Genomic DNA, 17,468 nt, shown 5'->3' with positions numbered 1-17,468 from the left:
TTGGTGGAACAGCCTGTATTTTGTTCAACTGAATGAGTTAATATGTATGTATTGGTGGAACAGCCTGCATTTTGTTCAACTGAATGAGTTAATATGTATGTATTGGTAGAACAGCCTGCATTTTGTTCAACTGAATGAGTTAATATGTATGTATTGGTGGAACAGCCTGTATTTCTTTCTTTCTTGTTCTTGTATTTTTTTTTTCATGTACCCTCATGGGGTTTCTTAAAATACAAATTTGCCTTGTCTTGCTTTGCCTTCCCTTTGTTGCCTGAGTAGGGGGATACGCTGCGTATTCAATGGTTACAGAGCATCGTATTCGTAGTTTTCCAAGATCGGTTGCAAAAATAATATGAATTCATCTGCAATCACGATTCGTCGCCTTTCTAAAACGTATTGAAAAGAAAAACCTTTATAATTGTCTAAATAAAAGTGACGAAATGCCATTCAAACGATAAATGTACACAACAATTTCAAACTATCTGTTGAAAAAAAATTAAACTCAGACACGTCGCGTACGTACTGCGAAATTGATACATTTAGTCAAACTGTCAAACTCACAGAATGAAACTGAACGCACTGCATTTTTGTAACCAAAACACTCGGAAAACACTCGGTCTGTCGATACAAAAACACTAGGTCTGTCGATACAAAAACACTCGGTCTGTCGATACAAAAACACTCGGTCTGTCGATACAAAAACACTAGGTCTGTCGATACAAAAACACTCGGTCTGTCGATACAAAAACACTAGGTCTGTCGATACAAAAACACTCGGTCTGTCGATACAAAAACACTCGGTCTGTCGATACAAAAACACTAGGTCTGTCGATACAAAAACACTCGGTCTGTCGATACAAAAACACTCGGTCTGTCGATACAAAAACACTCGGTCTGTCGATACAAAAACACTAGGTCTGTCGATACAAAAACACTCGGTCTGTCGATACAAAAACACTAGGTCTGTCGATACAAAAACACTCGGTCTGTCGATACAAAAACACTAGGTCTGTCGATACAAAAACACTAGGTCTGTCGATACAAAAACACTAGGTCTGTCGATACAAAAACACTAGATCTGTCGATACAAAAACACTAGGTCTGTCGATACAAAAACACTAGGTCTGTCGATACAAAAACACTAGGTCTGTCGATACAAAAACACTAGGTCTATCGATACAAAAAAGCGCTGACACATTCACTGTGACATGAACATTTGCTTGCTGATTGCTTGAAGTCATATGATAGCCAATGTAGCGTAATACCGCTTGCGCTTAACAGGAAAGCGCGCTTTTCTTTATTCTTTTTTACTTTCTGAGCTTGTTTTTAATTCAAACATAATTTATCTATATGTTTTTGCATTCAGGATAACAAAAAACAAAAATGTTGATTGATTACTTACCATATAATTGTGATTAGAGACTCGGGAATACCTGAAAATCGACCCTTGGGAAAATGTGCAAGCTATCCAGGACTCGGCAGGGGGGGGGGGGGGGGTGTAACATAGATATATATGTCCTTGTCCGTGTTTGTGTCTTTAGTTCAGAGTATTCACATATTTGTCTTTGTCGTAAGCTCAGATTAGTCATGTCTGTATCTGTGTCTTTCACTAAGAGTATACATTACCTGTTTCTGTTATAAAATCGTTGAACGGCAGGTGAGACGTGACGAAGACATTTTTCCATTTTTAGTTTATTCATTTTAATGGACAATTAAGTGTTGTCAATGCGATTGTTTATGTTATATTCTAATGTGTACCTCTGACTCAGTTCACAATACTCATGTCTGTGTCTTGTGTTAGGAGTGTTCGTATTTGTGTCTGAGTCTTCAGTTTACAGTGTTAATATCTGTGTCTGTGTTTTAAGATTAGGGTATCCATGTTTGGTCAGCTCACTGTGTTAATGTCTGTGTCTGTGTTTTAAGCTTAGGGTATCCATGTTTGGTCAGCTCACAGTGTTAATGTCTGTGTCTGTGTTTTAAGCTTAGGGTATCCATGTTTGGTCAGCTCACGTGCACAGTGTTAATGTCTGTGTTTTAAGCTTAGGGTATCCATGTTTGGTCAGCTCACTGTGTTTGTGTCTGTGTTTTAAGCTTAGGGTATCCATGTTTGGTCAGCTCACTGTGTTAATGTCTGTGTCTGTGTTTTAAGCTTAGGGTATCCATGTTTGGTCAGCTCACTGTGTTAATGTCTGTGTCTGTGTTTTAAGCTTAGGGTATCCATGTTTGGTCAGCTCACTGTGTTAATGTCTGTGTCTGTGTTTTAAGCTTAGGGTATCCATGTTTGATCAGCTCACTGTGTTAATGTCTGTGTCTGTGTTTTAAGCTTAGGGTATCCATGTTTGGTCAGCTCACAGTGTTAATGTCTGTGTTTTAAGCTTAGGGTATCCATGTTTGGTCAGCTCACTGTGTTAATGTCTGTGTTTTAAGATTAGGGTATCCATGTTTGGTCAGCTTACAGTGTTAATGTCTGTGTTTTAAGCTTAGGGTATCCATGTTTGGTCAGCTCACAGTGTTAATGTCTGTGTTTTAAGCTTAGGGTATTCATGTTTGGTCAGCTCACTGTGTTAATGTCTGTGTCTGTGTTTTAAGCTTAGGGTATCCATGTTTGGTCAGCTCACTGTGTTAATGTCTGTGTCTGTGTTTTAAGCTTAGGGTATCCATGTTTGGTCAGCTCACAGTGTTAATATCTGTGTCTGTGTTTTAAGCTTAGGGTATCCATTTTTGGTCAGCACACTGTGTTAATGTCTGTGTCTGTGTTTTAAGCTTAGGGTATCCATGTTTGGTCAGCTCACTGTGTTAATGTCTGTGTTTTAAGCTTAGGGTATCCATGTTTGGTCAGCTCACTGTGTTAATGTCTGTGTCTGTGTTTTAAGCTTAGGGTATCCATGTTTGGTCAGCTCACTGTGTTAATGTCTGTGTCTGTGTTTTAAGCTTAGGGTATCCATTTTTGGTCAGCTCACTGTGTTAATGTCTGTGTTTTAAGCTTAGGGTATCCATGTTTGGTCAGCTCACAGTGTTAATGTCTGTGTCTGTGTTTTAAGCTTAGGGTATCCATGTTTGGTCAGCTCACTGTGTTAATGTCTGTGTCTGTGTTTTAAGCTTAGGGTATCCATGTTTGGTCAGCTCACTGTGTTAATGTCTGTGTCTGTGTTTTAAGCTTAGGGTATCCATGTTTGGTCAGCTCACAGTGTTAATGTCTGTGTCTGTGTTTTAAGCTTAGGGTATCCATGTTTGGTTAGCTCACAGTGTTAATGTCTGTGTTTTAAGCTTAGGGTATCCATGTTTGGTCAGCTCACTGTGTTAATGTCTGTGTCTGTGTTTTAAGCTTAGGGTAGCCATGTTTGGTCAGCTCACTGTGTTAATGTCTGTGTCTGTGTTTTAAGCTTAGGGTGTCCATGTTTGGTCAGCTCACTGTGTTAATGTCTGTGTCTGTGTTTTAAGCTTAGGGTATCCATGTTTGGTCATCTCACAGTGTTACTGTCTGTGTCTGTGTTTTAAGCTTAGGGTATCCATGTTTGGTCAGCTCACTGTGTTAATATCTGTGTCTGTGTTTTAAGCTTAGGGTATCCATGTTTGTTCAGCTCACTGTGTTAATGTCTGTGTTTTAAGCTTAGGGTATCCATGTTTGGTCAGCTCACTGTGTTAATGTCTGTGTCTGTGTTTTAAGCTTAGGGTATCCATTTTTGGTCAGCTCACTGTGTTAATGTCTGTGTCTGTGTTTTAAGCTTAGGGTATCCATGTTTGGTTAGCTCACTGTGTTAATGTCTGTGTTTTAAGCTTAGGGTATCCATGTTTGGTCCGCTCACAGTGTTAATGTCTGTGTCTGTGTTTTAAGCTTAGGGTATCCATGTTTGGTCAGCTCACTGTGTTAATGTCTGTGTCTGTGTTTTAAGCTTAGGGTATCCATGTTTGGTCAGCTCACTGTGTTAATGTCTGTGTCTGTGTTTTAAGCTTAAGGTATCCATGTTTGGTCAGCTCACTGTGTTAATGTCTGTGTCTGTGTTTTAAGCTTAGGGTATCCATGTTTGGTCAGCTCACAGTGTTAATGTCTGTGTCTGTGTTTTAAGCTTAGGGTATCCATGTTTGGTTAGCTCGCAGTGGTAATGTCTGTGTCTGTGTTTTAAGCTTAGGGTATCCATGTTTGGTTAGCTCACTGTGTTAATATCTGTGTCTGTGTTTTAAGCTTATGGTATCCATGTTTGGTCAGCTCACTGTGTTAATGTTAATGTCTGTGTTTTAAGCTTAGGGTATCCATTTTTGGTCAGCTCACTGTGTTAATGTCTGTGTCTGAGTTTTAAGCTTAGGGTATCCATGTTTGGTCAGCTCACTGTGTTATTGTCGGTGTCTTCAGTTGAATGTAGTTATACGTACGTCTGTATTTTCGGTTCATGGTAATAATGTGTGTCTGTGTCCCAAGTTCACGGTAGTCATGTAGGCTTATGTGGCTGTTTCTTCAGTTCACAGTAGTCATGTAGGCTTATGTGGCTGTTTCTTCAGTTCACAGTAGTCATACATGTATGAGTATTCGTCTTCAGTACAAAGTATTCATACTTTTGTATGTGCTCTCAGTTTTAGTAGTCATAGTTTTCATGTCATTTTCTGTATCTTCAGTTCATATTTGTAGTGTCTGTGTCTGTATCTTTAGTTCATAGTTGTTGTGTCTATATCTGTATCGTCAGGTTAGAGTTTTTAATTTTGTGTCTGTATCTGTATCTTTGGTTCAGTTTTTTTGTCTCTATTATATCTGTATCTTCGGGTCAGAGTGTTTGTGTCTGTGTCTGTATCTATATCTTCGGGTCAGAGTGTTTGTGTCTGTGTCTGTATCTATATCTTCGGGTCAGAGTGTTTGTGTCTGTGTCTGTATCTTTGGTTCGGTTCTTTTGTCTCTATTATATCTATATCTTCGGGTCAGAGTGTTTGTGTCTGTGTCTGTATCTATATCTTCGGGTCAGAGTGTTTGTGTCTGTGTCTGTATCTATATCTTCGGGTCAGAGTGTTTGTGTCTGTGTCTGTATCTTTGGTTCAGTTTTTTTGTCTCTATTATATCTATATCTTCGGGTCAGAGTGTTTGTGTCTGTGTCTGTATCTATATCTTCGGGTCAGAGTGTTTGTGTCTGTGTCTGTATCTATATCTTCGGGTCAGAGTGTTTGTGTCTGTGTCTGTATCTATATCTTCGGGTCAGAGTGTTTGTGTCTGTATCTTAGGGACAGCGTTATGGTGTCTGTATCTTCAGTTTAGAATTTTCATATCTATGTCTGTATCTTCGGTTCAGAGTTTTCATATTTGTGTCTGTATCTTCAGTTCAGCGTTTTCATATATGTGTCCGTATCTTCAGTTCATAGCGTTTATGTTTGTGTCCGTATCTTCAGTTCAGAGTTTTCATATATATGTGTCCGTATCTTTAGTTCAGAGTTTTCATATATGTGTCTGTATCTTCAGTTCAGAGTTTTCATATATGTGTCTGTATCTTCAGTTCATAGTTTTCATACGTGTATCTTCAGTTCAGAGTTTAGAACTGTACCCACGGAATACGCGCTATATAAGCTTCATATTGATTGATTGATTGATTGTATCTTCAGTTCAGAGTTTTCATATATGTGTCCGTATCTTCAGTTCAGAGTTTTCAAATGTGTCCGTATCTTCAGTTCAGAGTTTTCATATATGTGTCTGTATCTTTAGTTCAGAGTTTTCATATATGTGTCTGTATCTTCAGTTCAGAGTGTTCATATCTGTGTCTGTATCTTCAGTTCAGAGTTTTCATATGTGTCCGTATCTTCAGTTCAGAGTTTTCATATCTGTGTCTGTATATTCAGTTCAGAGTTTTCATATATGTGTCCGTATCTTCAGTTCAGAGTTTTCATATATGTGTCTGTATCTTCAGTTCAGAGTTTTCATATCTGTGTCTGTATCTTCAGTTCAGAGTTTTCATATAATGTGTCCGTATCTTCAGTTCAGAGTTTTCATATCTGTGTCTGTATCTTCAGTTCAGCGCGTTTATGTTTGTTTCTGTATCTTGAGTTATAGAGAAATGACATTGACACTTGCTCTGCTTTAATTGCCTGCCATCTGCATTGTCCCTCTGTCTCGGTGTGAACAGGTACCTGTACAGGCAGGTGCTTCACATACGACCCGTATGCTCCCTGTCAATGTGATGAGGCTTGTACTTCGGCAATTGATTGTTGTTCAGATTATACGACGGTGTGCCCAAAGCCAGGTATTGAATGTGTTGTGAGTGTGTATGTGTTTTGTGTATGTGTGTGTGTGCTTGGTCTGCTTTAACTGGGTGCCATCATCATTGTCTCTCTGTCTCGATGTGAACAGATGCCCGTGCATGCACGTGCTTCACGTACAAGTTGGCTCTCTGTCAATCAAGGCCATGTACGTACTGCATATATGGACTGTTGTCCACACTTTTACAACCGTGTGCCTAAAGCCTGTTCTTAACTGGGCGAAATCGACTGCGCGAAGTATACTCCGCGAAGCTGCCCGCACCAAGCTTTAGCACTGTACTTGTTTCGGTAAAAGGACTTCGCGAAATCCTAAGGGCACAGAAATTAAGTTCTGTTTCTTGGGAAAGCTTTCCACTTTTTTTCAAAGGTCCTCGATAAAAACAAAAATCAGTACAACGTTTTTTTGTCCTCTAAAGTAATATTTGAAGGACTTATTGGTCAGAATTGACGTTTTATGCGACATTTTGGGGTAAAACATTTAGGCTATGAGACACATTCATCTTCCAGAATAATAAAGATAGAACTTTGAAGTGTGTTTTCTTGCACTCTGAAAAGGCCCCTACATCTAGTAACAGAGCAAACTCTTCATATTTGTGAACAGATTTTGTTCCTTTGGTAGATATCACAGGCACAAAATAAATATTTGTGTACTTTAACAGAACATCTAAAATTATTCCTAAACCAAATCATAGAAAATCTCTCTGTTATTAGGTAGAGACATCATTTCTGGTGTAATTTTGTTTTAAAGTAAGAAGATTGAACAATTATTAGTTTCGAAGATGAATAGTTCCCATTGACGGTACTTGAAAAAACAGCGTCAAAAGTTATTTAAATGGTGTCAAATGTTAATAAAACATTTTGAAAATGATCACTTTATCAAAGAAAGCGGTTGACGATGACAACAATACTTCGCACAATGATTCTATGCTGTTCAAAGTACCTACACATGCTGACAACCCAGAATATTGCCGTGTCTCTGTTTGTGTTGTTGCCTTGTCATCTTCATGTAATTTATGCGTAATTGTATTTGAGTGTGCTTGAGTTGTTAATGCGAAAGAATGTGTGTGAGTGCGCCTCGAGTCGCCTTGTGGTGAGATATGTGCGCGTTATAAATTCTCGTATTATTATTAATATGTTTTTGGACCAAAATGTCGTGCCATTGCGGTTTTGGAAACATGTCACTTTCTTTAGTAGTCAAATGTGGAGGAGCGACAAGGAAGGTCTCATGCCACATGTATACATTATGCGATTAGACAGACATTTGTTTTCTGAGGCAAATTGCAAATGAATATGTTGATTTTGACTTTCCCTGGGTATAAGCAGTTATATTTTTTTACATTTATGTAAGTCAAGTTTTGACTAATTATTCCCCCCTCTGCTTCTTTACGTCTGTAAACTGCAAGGGCTAGTTATTTTTCGGTAACTTACCCAGCAACCAAGCATGAATCCTCGATAGCTCACGGGTTGAGAAGCTACACTTTGTGGGTACAAGTGCGACTGAAAAGTTCAGAACGCTCTAATGTACGAAATATACATATCTGGAGCAAACAATACAAACATCCCGCATTTAAACTAGCAAATACAGGTTTGAACACATGAATCTCAATAAAAAAAAAATCCATGAGTTCGATTGTTTTCTGAATCCAAATCTACTGCGCACAAACGATCAGAGCAAGCAAATTCCCAAGGCAAGTAACTCTCATACTTTGTCTAGCGACAAGAGTAGATTCCCTTTCAAATCTCTATTTACTCAGCTGCTTCGACAAAAGACGGTCAATTTTCAACAATATGTCATTATTTTTATAAACAGATCACACGCAAACTCATGCACACATCCCATCAATTTAAAGAACATAAAGCGGTTTAATACTCTGTTTGGCCCAGAAACCGAACTTCACACAGTATTTAACGTCGTAACACGGGTGCAAAGTGCGTCTGCTTCTCCATTCCTCAGGCTATGATCCGCAAACTACGACCATTATTTCTGATATTCACTGAGACTCGGCATGTAACTTCTTTATAGCCTATTTTAACGTAGACGGGGAACAGAGACGAAGTTGGGGATGCATAATTATGGGTGTGTGTGTGTGTGTTTGTGTGTTACACGACACTTGAGATTGACGAAGTTCTCAAATGTCGTATAGTTGTGTTCTTTTATTCTACGTGGCCCGTCTTCACAGAGGGCCCCAAAGGGTTTAAAATCGTGATCGTGATTGGCGATTTTTGACCTTTCTGTGACCGTGATTGCCGAAATTTCCATTTCTGTGATCGTGATGGGACTTTGCCCGTGATCCGTGATGACAAAAAAATCAAGTCTCGTGATCGTGATCGTCATTTGTTTTCGTGATCGTGATGGGCATTATTGCAAAGCATTTTATTTTCAACGTACATTTTTCACAGCTGGATCACTCTATGATCCTCTATTTGTCAAGGTGTTCGTGATCGTGAAAACAAAAATCAAGGTAACTGTGATCGTGAAAGCTAACATTTCCCTTCCCGTGATCGTGATGATACCCCCCCCCCCCCCTTTGGGGCCCTCTTCACAGCAGCAGACAAAAACTCGTCAAATTGAGTTCGAGGATTTATTTAGCATTCCATACATACAACTGCACATCGTAGCAGAACTCAAAGTAGAAGCTTTTTAACATACAAATCGCTCTGGCCTATATAGTAAATACTCAATCTCGAGAATATTCCAGACCGAACATGATACAGCTAAAATTAGATGAACAGTCCATGGACTAGAATAGTGACATTCTCTTTGACGTACATCAAAAGTGCCGACGCACTTAATCCGAGCGAACGCCACGAACCCATGACTCAAAACAACGTGGTAAACAACTTGTTTTGACAGGACCAGAAAGTTCACCTGCATTCTCGTCCAAACATAAATATAGCAATTCTGATTAATGTGGAGTTACGAGATAAGAAAGTTGGCCATTTTTGCCAATATGCTTTAGGATATTGGCAAAAATAGCCGACTTCCGTAGCAGTATGCTTTGATGATCGGAAGAGACCATCCAATCACAGCCCCCGAATTCCCCCACGTGTCCATCAGAATAGCTATATTGACGCATATTTTTGGCCAGGATGTGAAAGCACCACCTGTTTGAATGGCGGCGAGTGTGAAGTGGACCCCAAGACCAGTAAAGCCAAATGCAAATGTCCCAAGGGCTTTGGCGACCTGCAGTGCTCCAACCGTGAGTTTGCTGTTAAACAATGTGCTGTTTGTTTGCTATTCTCTGGTTTCGCTTTACACATTCGTCGCATCTTACGCTCTCTGTTTTCTTCTTGTCTTGTTTTCGTTGTATTCTCTGTCTGCAAACTGTTTTTATTGCTACAAAGTCCATTTGTTAGTGTTGTGTGTATGTGCCGTGCGTGCGCGTGTGTGTGTGTGTTTGTGTGTGTGTGTGTGTGTCGTGTGTGTGTGTGTTTGTTAGTGTGTGTGTGTTAGTGTGTGTGTGGGTGTGTGTGAATCTCTCTCTTTCTCTCTCCCTCTCTCTCTCTCTCTCTCTCTCTCTCTCTCTGTTTTAAGTTCTGTCGTTTTAGTCGTCATTTGTACAGGTTACTTTCTTTGTGTGTTGCAACAGCCAGGTGCACCCGCTATGGTCGGGTCTGCACGCAGGAGGCATCGTGCGACAAGCAAAAGTGTTCGTGCCCTAACAAAGGATGGGGCATCTTCGAATGCGCGCGACAGAGTAAGAAAGACGTTCAAAGAGGTTCTTGGCAGATTCAATCCTATCTTATCCTTTTCTGTCCTATTTTATTCCGTTCTATTGTATTCTATTCTGTTGTACTCTTTTCTTTTGAATACCACACACAATGTAGCTGCTGTGCGCGGTGAAGTTTTACCCTCACACAATGTAGCTGCTGTGCGCGGTGAAGTTTTACCCTCACACAATGTAGCTGCTGTGCGCGGTGAAGTTTTACCCTCACACAATGTAGCTGCTGTGCGCGGTGAAGTTTTACCCTCACACAATGTAGCTGCTGTGCGCGGTGAAGTTTTACCCTCACACAATGTAGCTGCTGTGCGCGGTGAAGTTTTACCCTCACGCAAAGGTGTCCAAATGGGCTCCAGACTGATTCGTTCTATCATCTTCGATCCTATCCTATCCTTTTTGTCCTATTTAATTCCATTTTATTGTACCCTATTCTTTTCGATACCACAGACTTTTATTCTCTTATCTTTCAATACAACAGACTATTGTATTCTTATCTTTTCAATACAACAAACTATTGTTCACTTATTTGTTCAACACCACAGACTAGTGTTCTCTTATCTTTTCAATACCACAGACTATTGTACTCATCTTTCAATACCACAGACTATTGTACTCTTAACTTTTCAATACCACAGTATTGTACTCTTAGCTTTTCAATACCACAGACTATTGTACTCATCTTGCAATACCACAGACTATTGTTCTCCTATCTTTCATTACCACAAACTATTGTTCTCTTATCTTCTCAACACCACAGACTATTGTACTCTTATCTTTCAATACCACATACTATTGTGGTCTTATCTTTTCAATACCACGGACTATTGTATTCTTATCTGTCAATACCACAGACTATTGTATTCTTATCTTTTCAATACCACAGACTATTGTACTCATCTTTCAATACCACAGACTATTGTATTCTTATCTGTCAATACCACAGACTATTGTATTCTTATCTTTTCAATACCACAGACTATTGTATTCATCTTTCAATACCACAGACTATTCTACTCATCTTTCAATACCACAGACTATTGTACTCTTATCTCTTCAATACCACAGACTATTGTTCTCTTATCTTTTCATTTCCACAGACTATTGTACTCATCTTTCAATACCACAGACTATTGTTCTCTTATCTATTCATTACCACAGACTATTGTACTCATCTTTCAATACCACAGACTGTTCTCTTATCTATTCATTACCACAGACTATTGTACTCATCTTTGTTCTTCTTCTTCTTCTGCGTTCGTGGGCTGAAACTCCCACGTGCACTCGTGGTTTGCACGAGTGGAATTTTACGTGTATGACCGTTTTTACCCCGCCATTTAGGCAGCCATACGCCGCTTTCGGAGGAAGCATGCTGGGTATTTTCGTGTTTCTATAACCTACCGAACTCTGACATGGATTACAGGATCTTTTTCGTGCGCACGTGGTCTTGTGCTTGCGTTTACACACGGGGGTGTTTGGACACCGAGGAGAGTCTGCACACAAAGTTGACTCTGCGAAATAAATCTCTCGCCGAACGTGGGGACGAACTCACGCTGACAGCGGCCAACTGGATACAAATCCAGCGCGCTACCGACTGAGCTACATCCCCGCCCCCACTCATCTTTCAATACCACAGACTATTGTTCTCTTATCTTTTCAATACAACAGACTATTGTACTCTTATATCTTCAATACAACAGACTATAGTACTCTTATCTGTCAATACAACAGACTATTGTTCTCTTATCTGTCAATACAACAGACTATTGTACTCTTATCTGTCAATACAACAGACTATTGTTCTCTTATCTGTCAATACCACAGACTATTGTACTCTTATCTGTCAATACCACAGACTATTGTTCTCTTATCTATTAAATACCACAGACTATTGTTCTCGTATCTTTTCAATACCACAGACTATTGTACTCTTATCTGTCAATACAACAGACTATTGTTCTCTTATCTGTTCAATACCACAGACTATTGTACTCTTATCTGTCAATACAACAGACTATTGTTCTCTTATCTGTCACTACCCATCTGTCAATACAACAGACTATTGTACTCTTATCTTTTCAATACAACAGACCAGCTGCTCTGCGCTGTGAAGCTGGACCCCCACGCCACGTCGTTCGGAGGGGCGGTGGCCAACGTGTACTGGCCCTGCCGCTACCGTCTGACACGCTTGACAACTCAGGTGCTGGACCCCGCAGGTACAAGTCCGGCCAGTAAGCCTAACTTCTGCTTCATCGAGGTGCTGGCCTTCAACCAGATCAGCCCCAAGAGCGGCAAGCACTTCGTGTCTGGGGTGGAGATTGCCGTCAGCATCAACATCGGCTCTCAAGGCGCCTTCAGCGCTCAGACCACGATCGCCAAGTTTGACTTGTTTGGGGTAAAGATGGCAAGATGTAGGGTGTCCCTATTGTTTTTTATCATTCCTTTTATTGTTGTATCATGTTCACAAATTGAAGAAAAAAATTCTTCTTTAAACCATTGACATTCAACATGGTTCGCATGAGTTCGTGTCCCTATCGTTGTTGATATTTCCTTGTATTGTTGTATCACATTGAGAAAAAAAATCTTGTTTTAAGTCAATGACATTCGACAGGATGGCGTGGCTGGCAATAAGAACTCTGGCGTGAGGTTCAACACTGTGGGCACGGGATCTCACCCCAGCTTCCACAACGTCACCATCGACTGCGTGCACGACCCCGTGCAGAACTTTGCCGTGCTCAGCATCCCCCGCTGTCAGAACTTTCAGCTCAAGTTCCGCCCCTACAACCACCACGAGGACCCGGGCGCCCAGTCCATGGCCCCTGGAGTGTCCATCCGCGTGGACAACCCTCACTACAGTCACCACGCGTCACAGTCAGTGTTGTAGTGCTTGACATCGTGCAAAATATGCCGCTGTCAGAGTGTGAATTAGTCGTGTGGTTGTGTGTGTGTGTGAGTGTGTGTGTGTGTGGGGTGGGTGGGTGTGTGTGTATGTGTGCGTGCCCATTCGGCCTAAAGTCTTGCCTCTACAACCGTGACGAGGACCTGGGTTCCCAGTCTCTGCTGCTGAAGCCTGATATTAATTGGGCGATGTTAACTTTGCAAAATATACTTGACGAAGCTCGCTGCATGAAGCTGTGGCACTGATAAAAGACACCGCGAACTCAACGTTGAGCCCAATTAAAGGACAGTGTTTCCATGATAAAAGACACCGCGAACTCAACGTTGAGCCCAATTAAAGACACCGCGAACTCAACGTTGAGCCCAATTAAAGACACCGCGAACTCAACGTTGAGCCCAATTAAAGACACCGCGAACTCAACGTTGAGCCCAATTAAAGACACCGCGAACTCAACGTTAAATTAAAGGACAGTGTTTCGAGGCTCCATCAGAGTTTACGATGCTGACTTTAATCTGCCCCTGTCACGGAGAGTAGTAGCTTGACCTGGGACCTGTTCGATTGAATGAATGAATGTTTTGTCATGAAAACCTCCTTCTGTCATTACAGCTCCAGTTCCCACCACGTTTACGGGACTGATTTCAGTAATCCACTGGCACAGTGAGTATTTTGTCAGATACAGTTCAAAGATCTTGCCTTCGAGTTTGCCCCTGTAATCTTGACGAGGACCCTGTATCTAAAGACCCCTCCTCTCAAAACCGTGATGAAATCCCTGCCCTAGCCTACAAACCCTGAATGATGCTGACTTCTACCTGTTCCTGTCAGAATGGGTCTTGTAGTTAAGACTGAATGATGCTGACTTCAAGCTGTTCCTGTCAGAATGGGTCTTGTAGTTAAGACTGAATGATGCTGACTTCAAGCTGTTCCTGTCAGAATGGGTCTTGTAGTTAAGACTGAATGATGCTGACTTCAAGCTGTTCCTGTCAGAATGGGTCTTGTAGTTAAGACTGAATGATGCTGACTTCAAGCTGTTCCTGTCAGAATGGGTCTTGTAGTTAAGACTGAATGGCATGCTGAGAAACAGTCAGCCTCAAGCTCCGCCCTTGTAGCGTGACAAGGACCCCGGACGATGCTGACTTTAATCTGTCACAGTGAAAGATGTATCTGTGGATATTTTGTTAAACCAAATGGCGTGTAGAGAACTTATTTAATTCAAGCTGTGCCATTAGAGCCGTGACAAGAAACCCGAAGATGCTGACTTTAATCTTTCACCGTCACAAAGGTGTATCTGTGGAGATTTTGTAAAAACCAAATGGCGCGTAGAAAACAATTTTGATTCAAGTTGTGCCATTAGAGCCGTGACGAGAAGTTTTGACTAAATGTTTTAACATAGACGGGGAATCGAGACAAGGGTCGTGGTGTGTGTGTGTGTGTGTGTGTGTGTGTGTGTGTGTGTGTGTGTGTGTATGTGTGTGTGTGTGTGTGTGTTTTTCATTCTTTGGATAAATGTCTTTGATGACGTCATATCCGGCTTTTTGTAAAAGTTGAGGCGGCACTGTCACACCCTCATTTTTCAATGAAATTGATTGAAACTTTGGCCAAGTAATCCTCGACGAAGGCCGGACTTTGGCACTGCATTTCAGCATGAAGACTTAGAAATTAATTGATGAGTTTGGTCATTAAAAATTTGAAAATTGTAATTAAAATTATTTGTTTATAAAACGATCTAAAAACAATTTCATCATATTCTGCATCATTTTCTTATTCAAAAAACATATAAATATGTTCAATTTGGATTTAAAACAAGCTCTGAAAATTAAAAATATGAAAATTATGATTAAAATTAAATTTCCGAAATCAATTTAAAAACAATTTTATCTGATTTCTTGTCGGTTCCTGATTCCAAAAACATATAGATATGATATATTTGAATTAAAAACAAGCTCAGAAAGTTAAAAATAACAGAGATACAGAAAAGCGTGCTATCTTGCTCAGCGTAACCACTACTGTGCTATTCTGGCAAGTCAATGTCACTGCCTTTGCTACGAGCGGTGGACTGACGATGCTACGAGTATACGGTCTTGGTGAGAGAAAAAAATGCAGTACGTTCAGTGTCATTCTGTGAGTACGACAGCTTGACTAAATGTTGTATTTTCGCCTTACGCGACTTGTTTATCCATGATATGGGAAGTTTAGAGCCTCGTTGCAGTTTGGAAAGGCCGTGCTTGTTCCACAGCCAACAAAAGCTATTTGCGAATATTGTCTGTGAAGTCACCAGACGGTACAATATTATTGAATAATAATAACTATAACAATAACAACACTTTATTGTCCAATTAAATGAATACACTAAAATGGAAAAATTTTCTTCGACAAGTCTAACCTGCCTGTCGACGATTAAAACAAATCACTAAAACCAGAGGTTATTGTATTAACAGGCATACCTATTACACCTTGCAGGTATCCAAACGCTCTTTGCGGGACAAAGGACGACGGCAACACTCTGTTCAAAGTACCGGGTTGGACAAATGCTCAGGTAAGTGCGCGGGTTGTGACAAATGCTCAGGTAAGTGCGCGGGTTGTGACAAATGCTCAGGTAAGTGCGCGGGTTGAGACAAATGCTCAGGTAAGTGCGCGGGTTGTGACTAATGCTCAGGTAAGTGCGCGGGTTGTGACAAATGCTCAGGTAAGTGCGCGGGTTGTGACTAATGCTCAGGTAAGTGCGCGGGTTGTGACAAATGCTCAGGTAAGTGCGCGGGTTGTGACAAATGCTCAGGTAAGTGTGCGGGTTGTGACTAATGCTCAGGTAAGTGCGCGGGTTGTGACAAATGCTCAGGTAAGTGCGCGGGTTGTGACAAATGCTCAAGTAAGTGTGCGGGTTGTGACTAATGCTCAGGTAAGTGTGCGGGTTGTGACAAATGCTCAAGTAAGTGTGCGGGTTGTGACTAATGCTCAAGTAAGTGTGCGGGTTGTGACAAATGCTCAAGTAAGTGTACGGGTTGTGACTAATGCTCAGGTAAGTGCGCGGGTTGTGACAAATGCTCAAGTAAGTGTGCGGGTTGTGACTAATGCTCAGGTAAGTGCGCGGGTTGTGACAAATGCTCAGGTAAGTGCGCGGGTTGTGACTAATGCTCAGGTAAGTGTGCGGGTTGTGACAAATGCTCAGGTAAGTGCGCGGGTTGTGACTAATGCTCAGGTAAGTGTGCGGGTTGTGACTAATGCTCAGGTAAGTGCGCGGGTTGTGACAAATGCTCAGGTAAGTGCGCGGGTTGTGACTAATGCTCAGGAAAGTGCGCGGGTTGTGACAAATGCTCAGGTAAGTGTGCGGGTTGTGACAAATGCTCAGGAAAGTGCGCGGGTTGTGACAAACGCTCAGGTAGGCTAAGTGCGCGGGTTGTGACTAATGCTCAGATAAGTGCGCGGGTTGTGACTAATGCTCAGGTAAGTGCGCGGGTTGTGACTATTGCTCAGGTAAGTGCGCGGGTTGTGACTAATGCTCAGGTAAGTGCGCGGGTTGTGACTAATGCTCAGGTAAGTACGCGGGTTGTGACAAATGCTCAGGTAAGTGCGCGGGTTGTGACTAATGCTCAGGTAAGTGCGCGGGTTGTGACAAAGTGTGCATGTGGTGGGGGGGGGCGTAGGAGGGGAGGGGTATGTGTGTTCGGGGGGGGGGGGTAGGGTGTGTGTGTGTGTGTGTGTGTTAGTGTGTTCGTGTGTTAGTGTGTGTGTGTATGTGTGTGTGTTAGTGTGTGTGTGTTAGTGTGTGTGTGTTAGTGTGTGAGTGTGTGTGTGTTAGTGTATGTGTGTGTATGTGTGTGTATGTGTGTGTGTGTGTGTGTGTGTCTGTGTCTGTGTGCTAAGTTATTATTTGTGTCTTTATTTCTGTCTGTCTTGTATGTCTGTGTCTGAGCTCGTGTGTGTGAGTGTTTTTATGTTCCAGAGCATATCTTCTGATAATATGTCATGTTCTCTTTTTCCAGAATCTACTGTTTGGCTTGCTTCAGCAACAACAAGTGGACCAAGTATCAACCTTTATGTAAGTTCTCTAACTGTCTGTCTGGCTGGTTCTCTCTCTCTCTCTCTCTCTCTCTCTCTCTCTCTCTCTCTCTCTCTCTCTCTCTCTCTCTCTCTCTCTCTCTCATCCCTGCGTGTATGTGTGTGTGTACGTTTACATGTATGTGTTTTACCAGTATGCACGCGGCGTGATCGTAGGTGTGCGCATACGTGTACGGCGGGCGATGGAGGGAAACGGGGGGGGGGGGGGGGGTCTGTTTGTGTGCTTGTACGTCTAAACGAGTACACACTCGCTCCTACATGCGTTGGTGCGTAAAGGTTTGCACGGGGCTACCTATTTGCATTATTCGTACATAGGTATGATTTGTGTAGAATCAGAATCAATGAACTCGGTTATGCTACACACGTCAAAGAGACCACCATGTAATAAATAAAGCATCTCTTCATACGTGTGTATATCATCTAAATGAGTTCATGTCTAACTGCAGTCCGACAGGGGCCTAATTTCCAAATGCTTATGAAAACAAAGTCACCGAGACAAACTTCATTCTAGAAATACTTTCGCCAAAATATTGTTGTTTCGTTTGGAAGAATGTTGAGAGCTTTTT

At 41.4% G+C, this 17,468-nt stretch overlaps 1 protein-coding gene across 1 annotated transcript in view; it reads left to right on the top strand.

Moving 5' to 3' along the window:
* LOC138981036 (uncharacterized) overlaps positions 1-17,468 on the top strand; it is a 41,837-nt gene that overhangs the window by 7,709 nt on the left and 16,660 nt on the right. The window contains exons 3-10 of the mRNA XM_070353835.1: positions 6,099-6,215; positions 9,321-9,431; positions 9,822-9,929; positions 12,041-12,345; positions 12,562-12,821; positions 13,456-13,506; positions 15,307-15,382; positions 16,827-16,882. Of these exons, the coding sequence (XP_070209936.1) occupies positions 6,099-6,215; positions 9,321-9,431; positions 9,822-9,929; positions 12,041-12,345; positions 12,562-12,821; positions 13,456-13,506; positions 15,307-15,382; positions 16,827-16,882 (1,084 nt within the window). The remainder of the gene's footprint in view (positions 1-6,098; positions 6,216-9,320; positions 9,432-9,821; positions 9,930-12,040; positions 12,346-12,561; positions 12,822-13,455; positions 13,507-15,306; positions 15,383-16,826; positions 16,883-17,468) is intronic.

The sequence above is a fragment of the Littorina saxatilis genome, linkage group LG12 (assembly GCF_037325665.1).
Source record: "Littorina saxatilis isolate snail1 linkage group LG12, US_GU_Lsax_2.0, whole genome shotgun sequence".
Taxonomy (NCBI): Eukaryota; Metazoa; Mollusca; class Gastropoda; order Littorinimorpha; family Littorinidae; genus Littorina; species Littorina saxatilis.
This window is presented reverse-complemented; position numbering and strand designations above follow the sequence as displayed.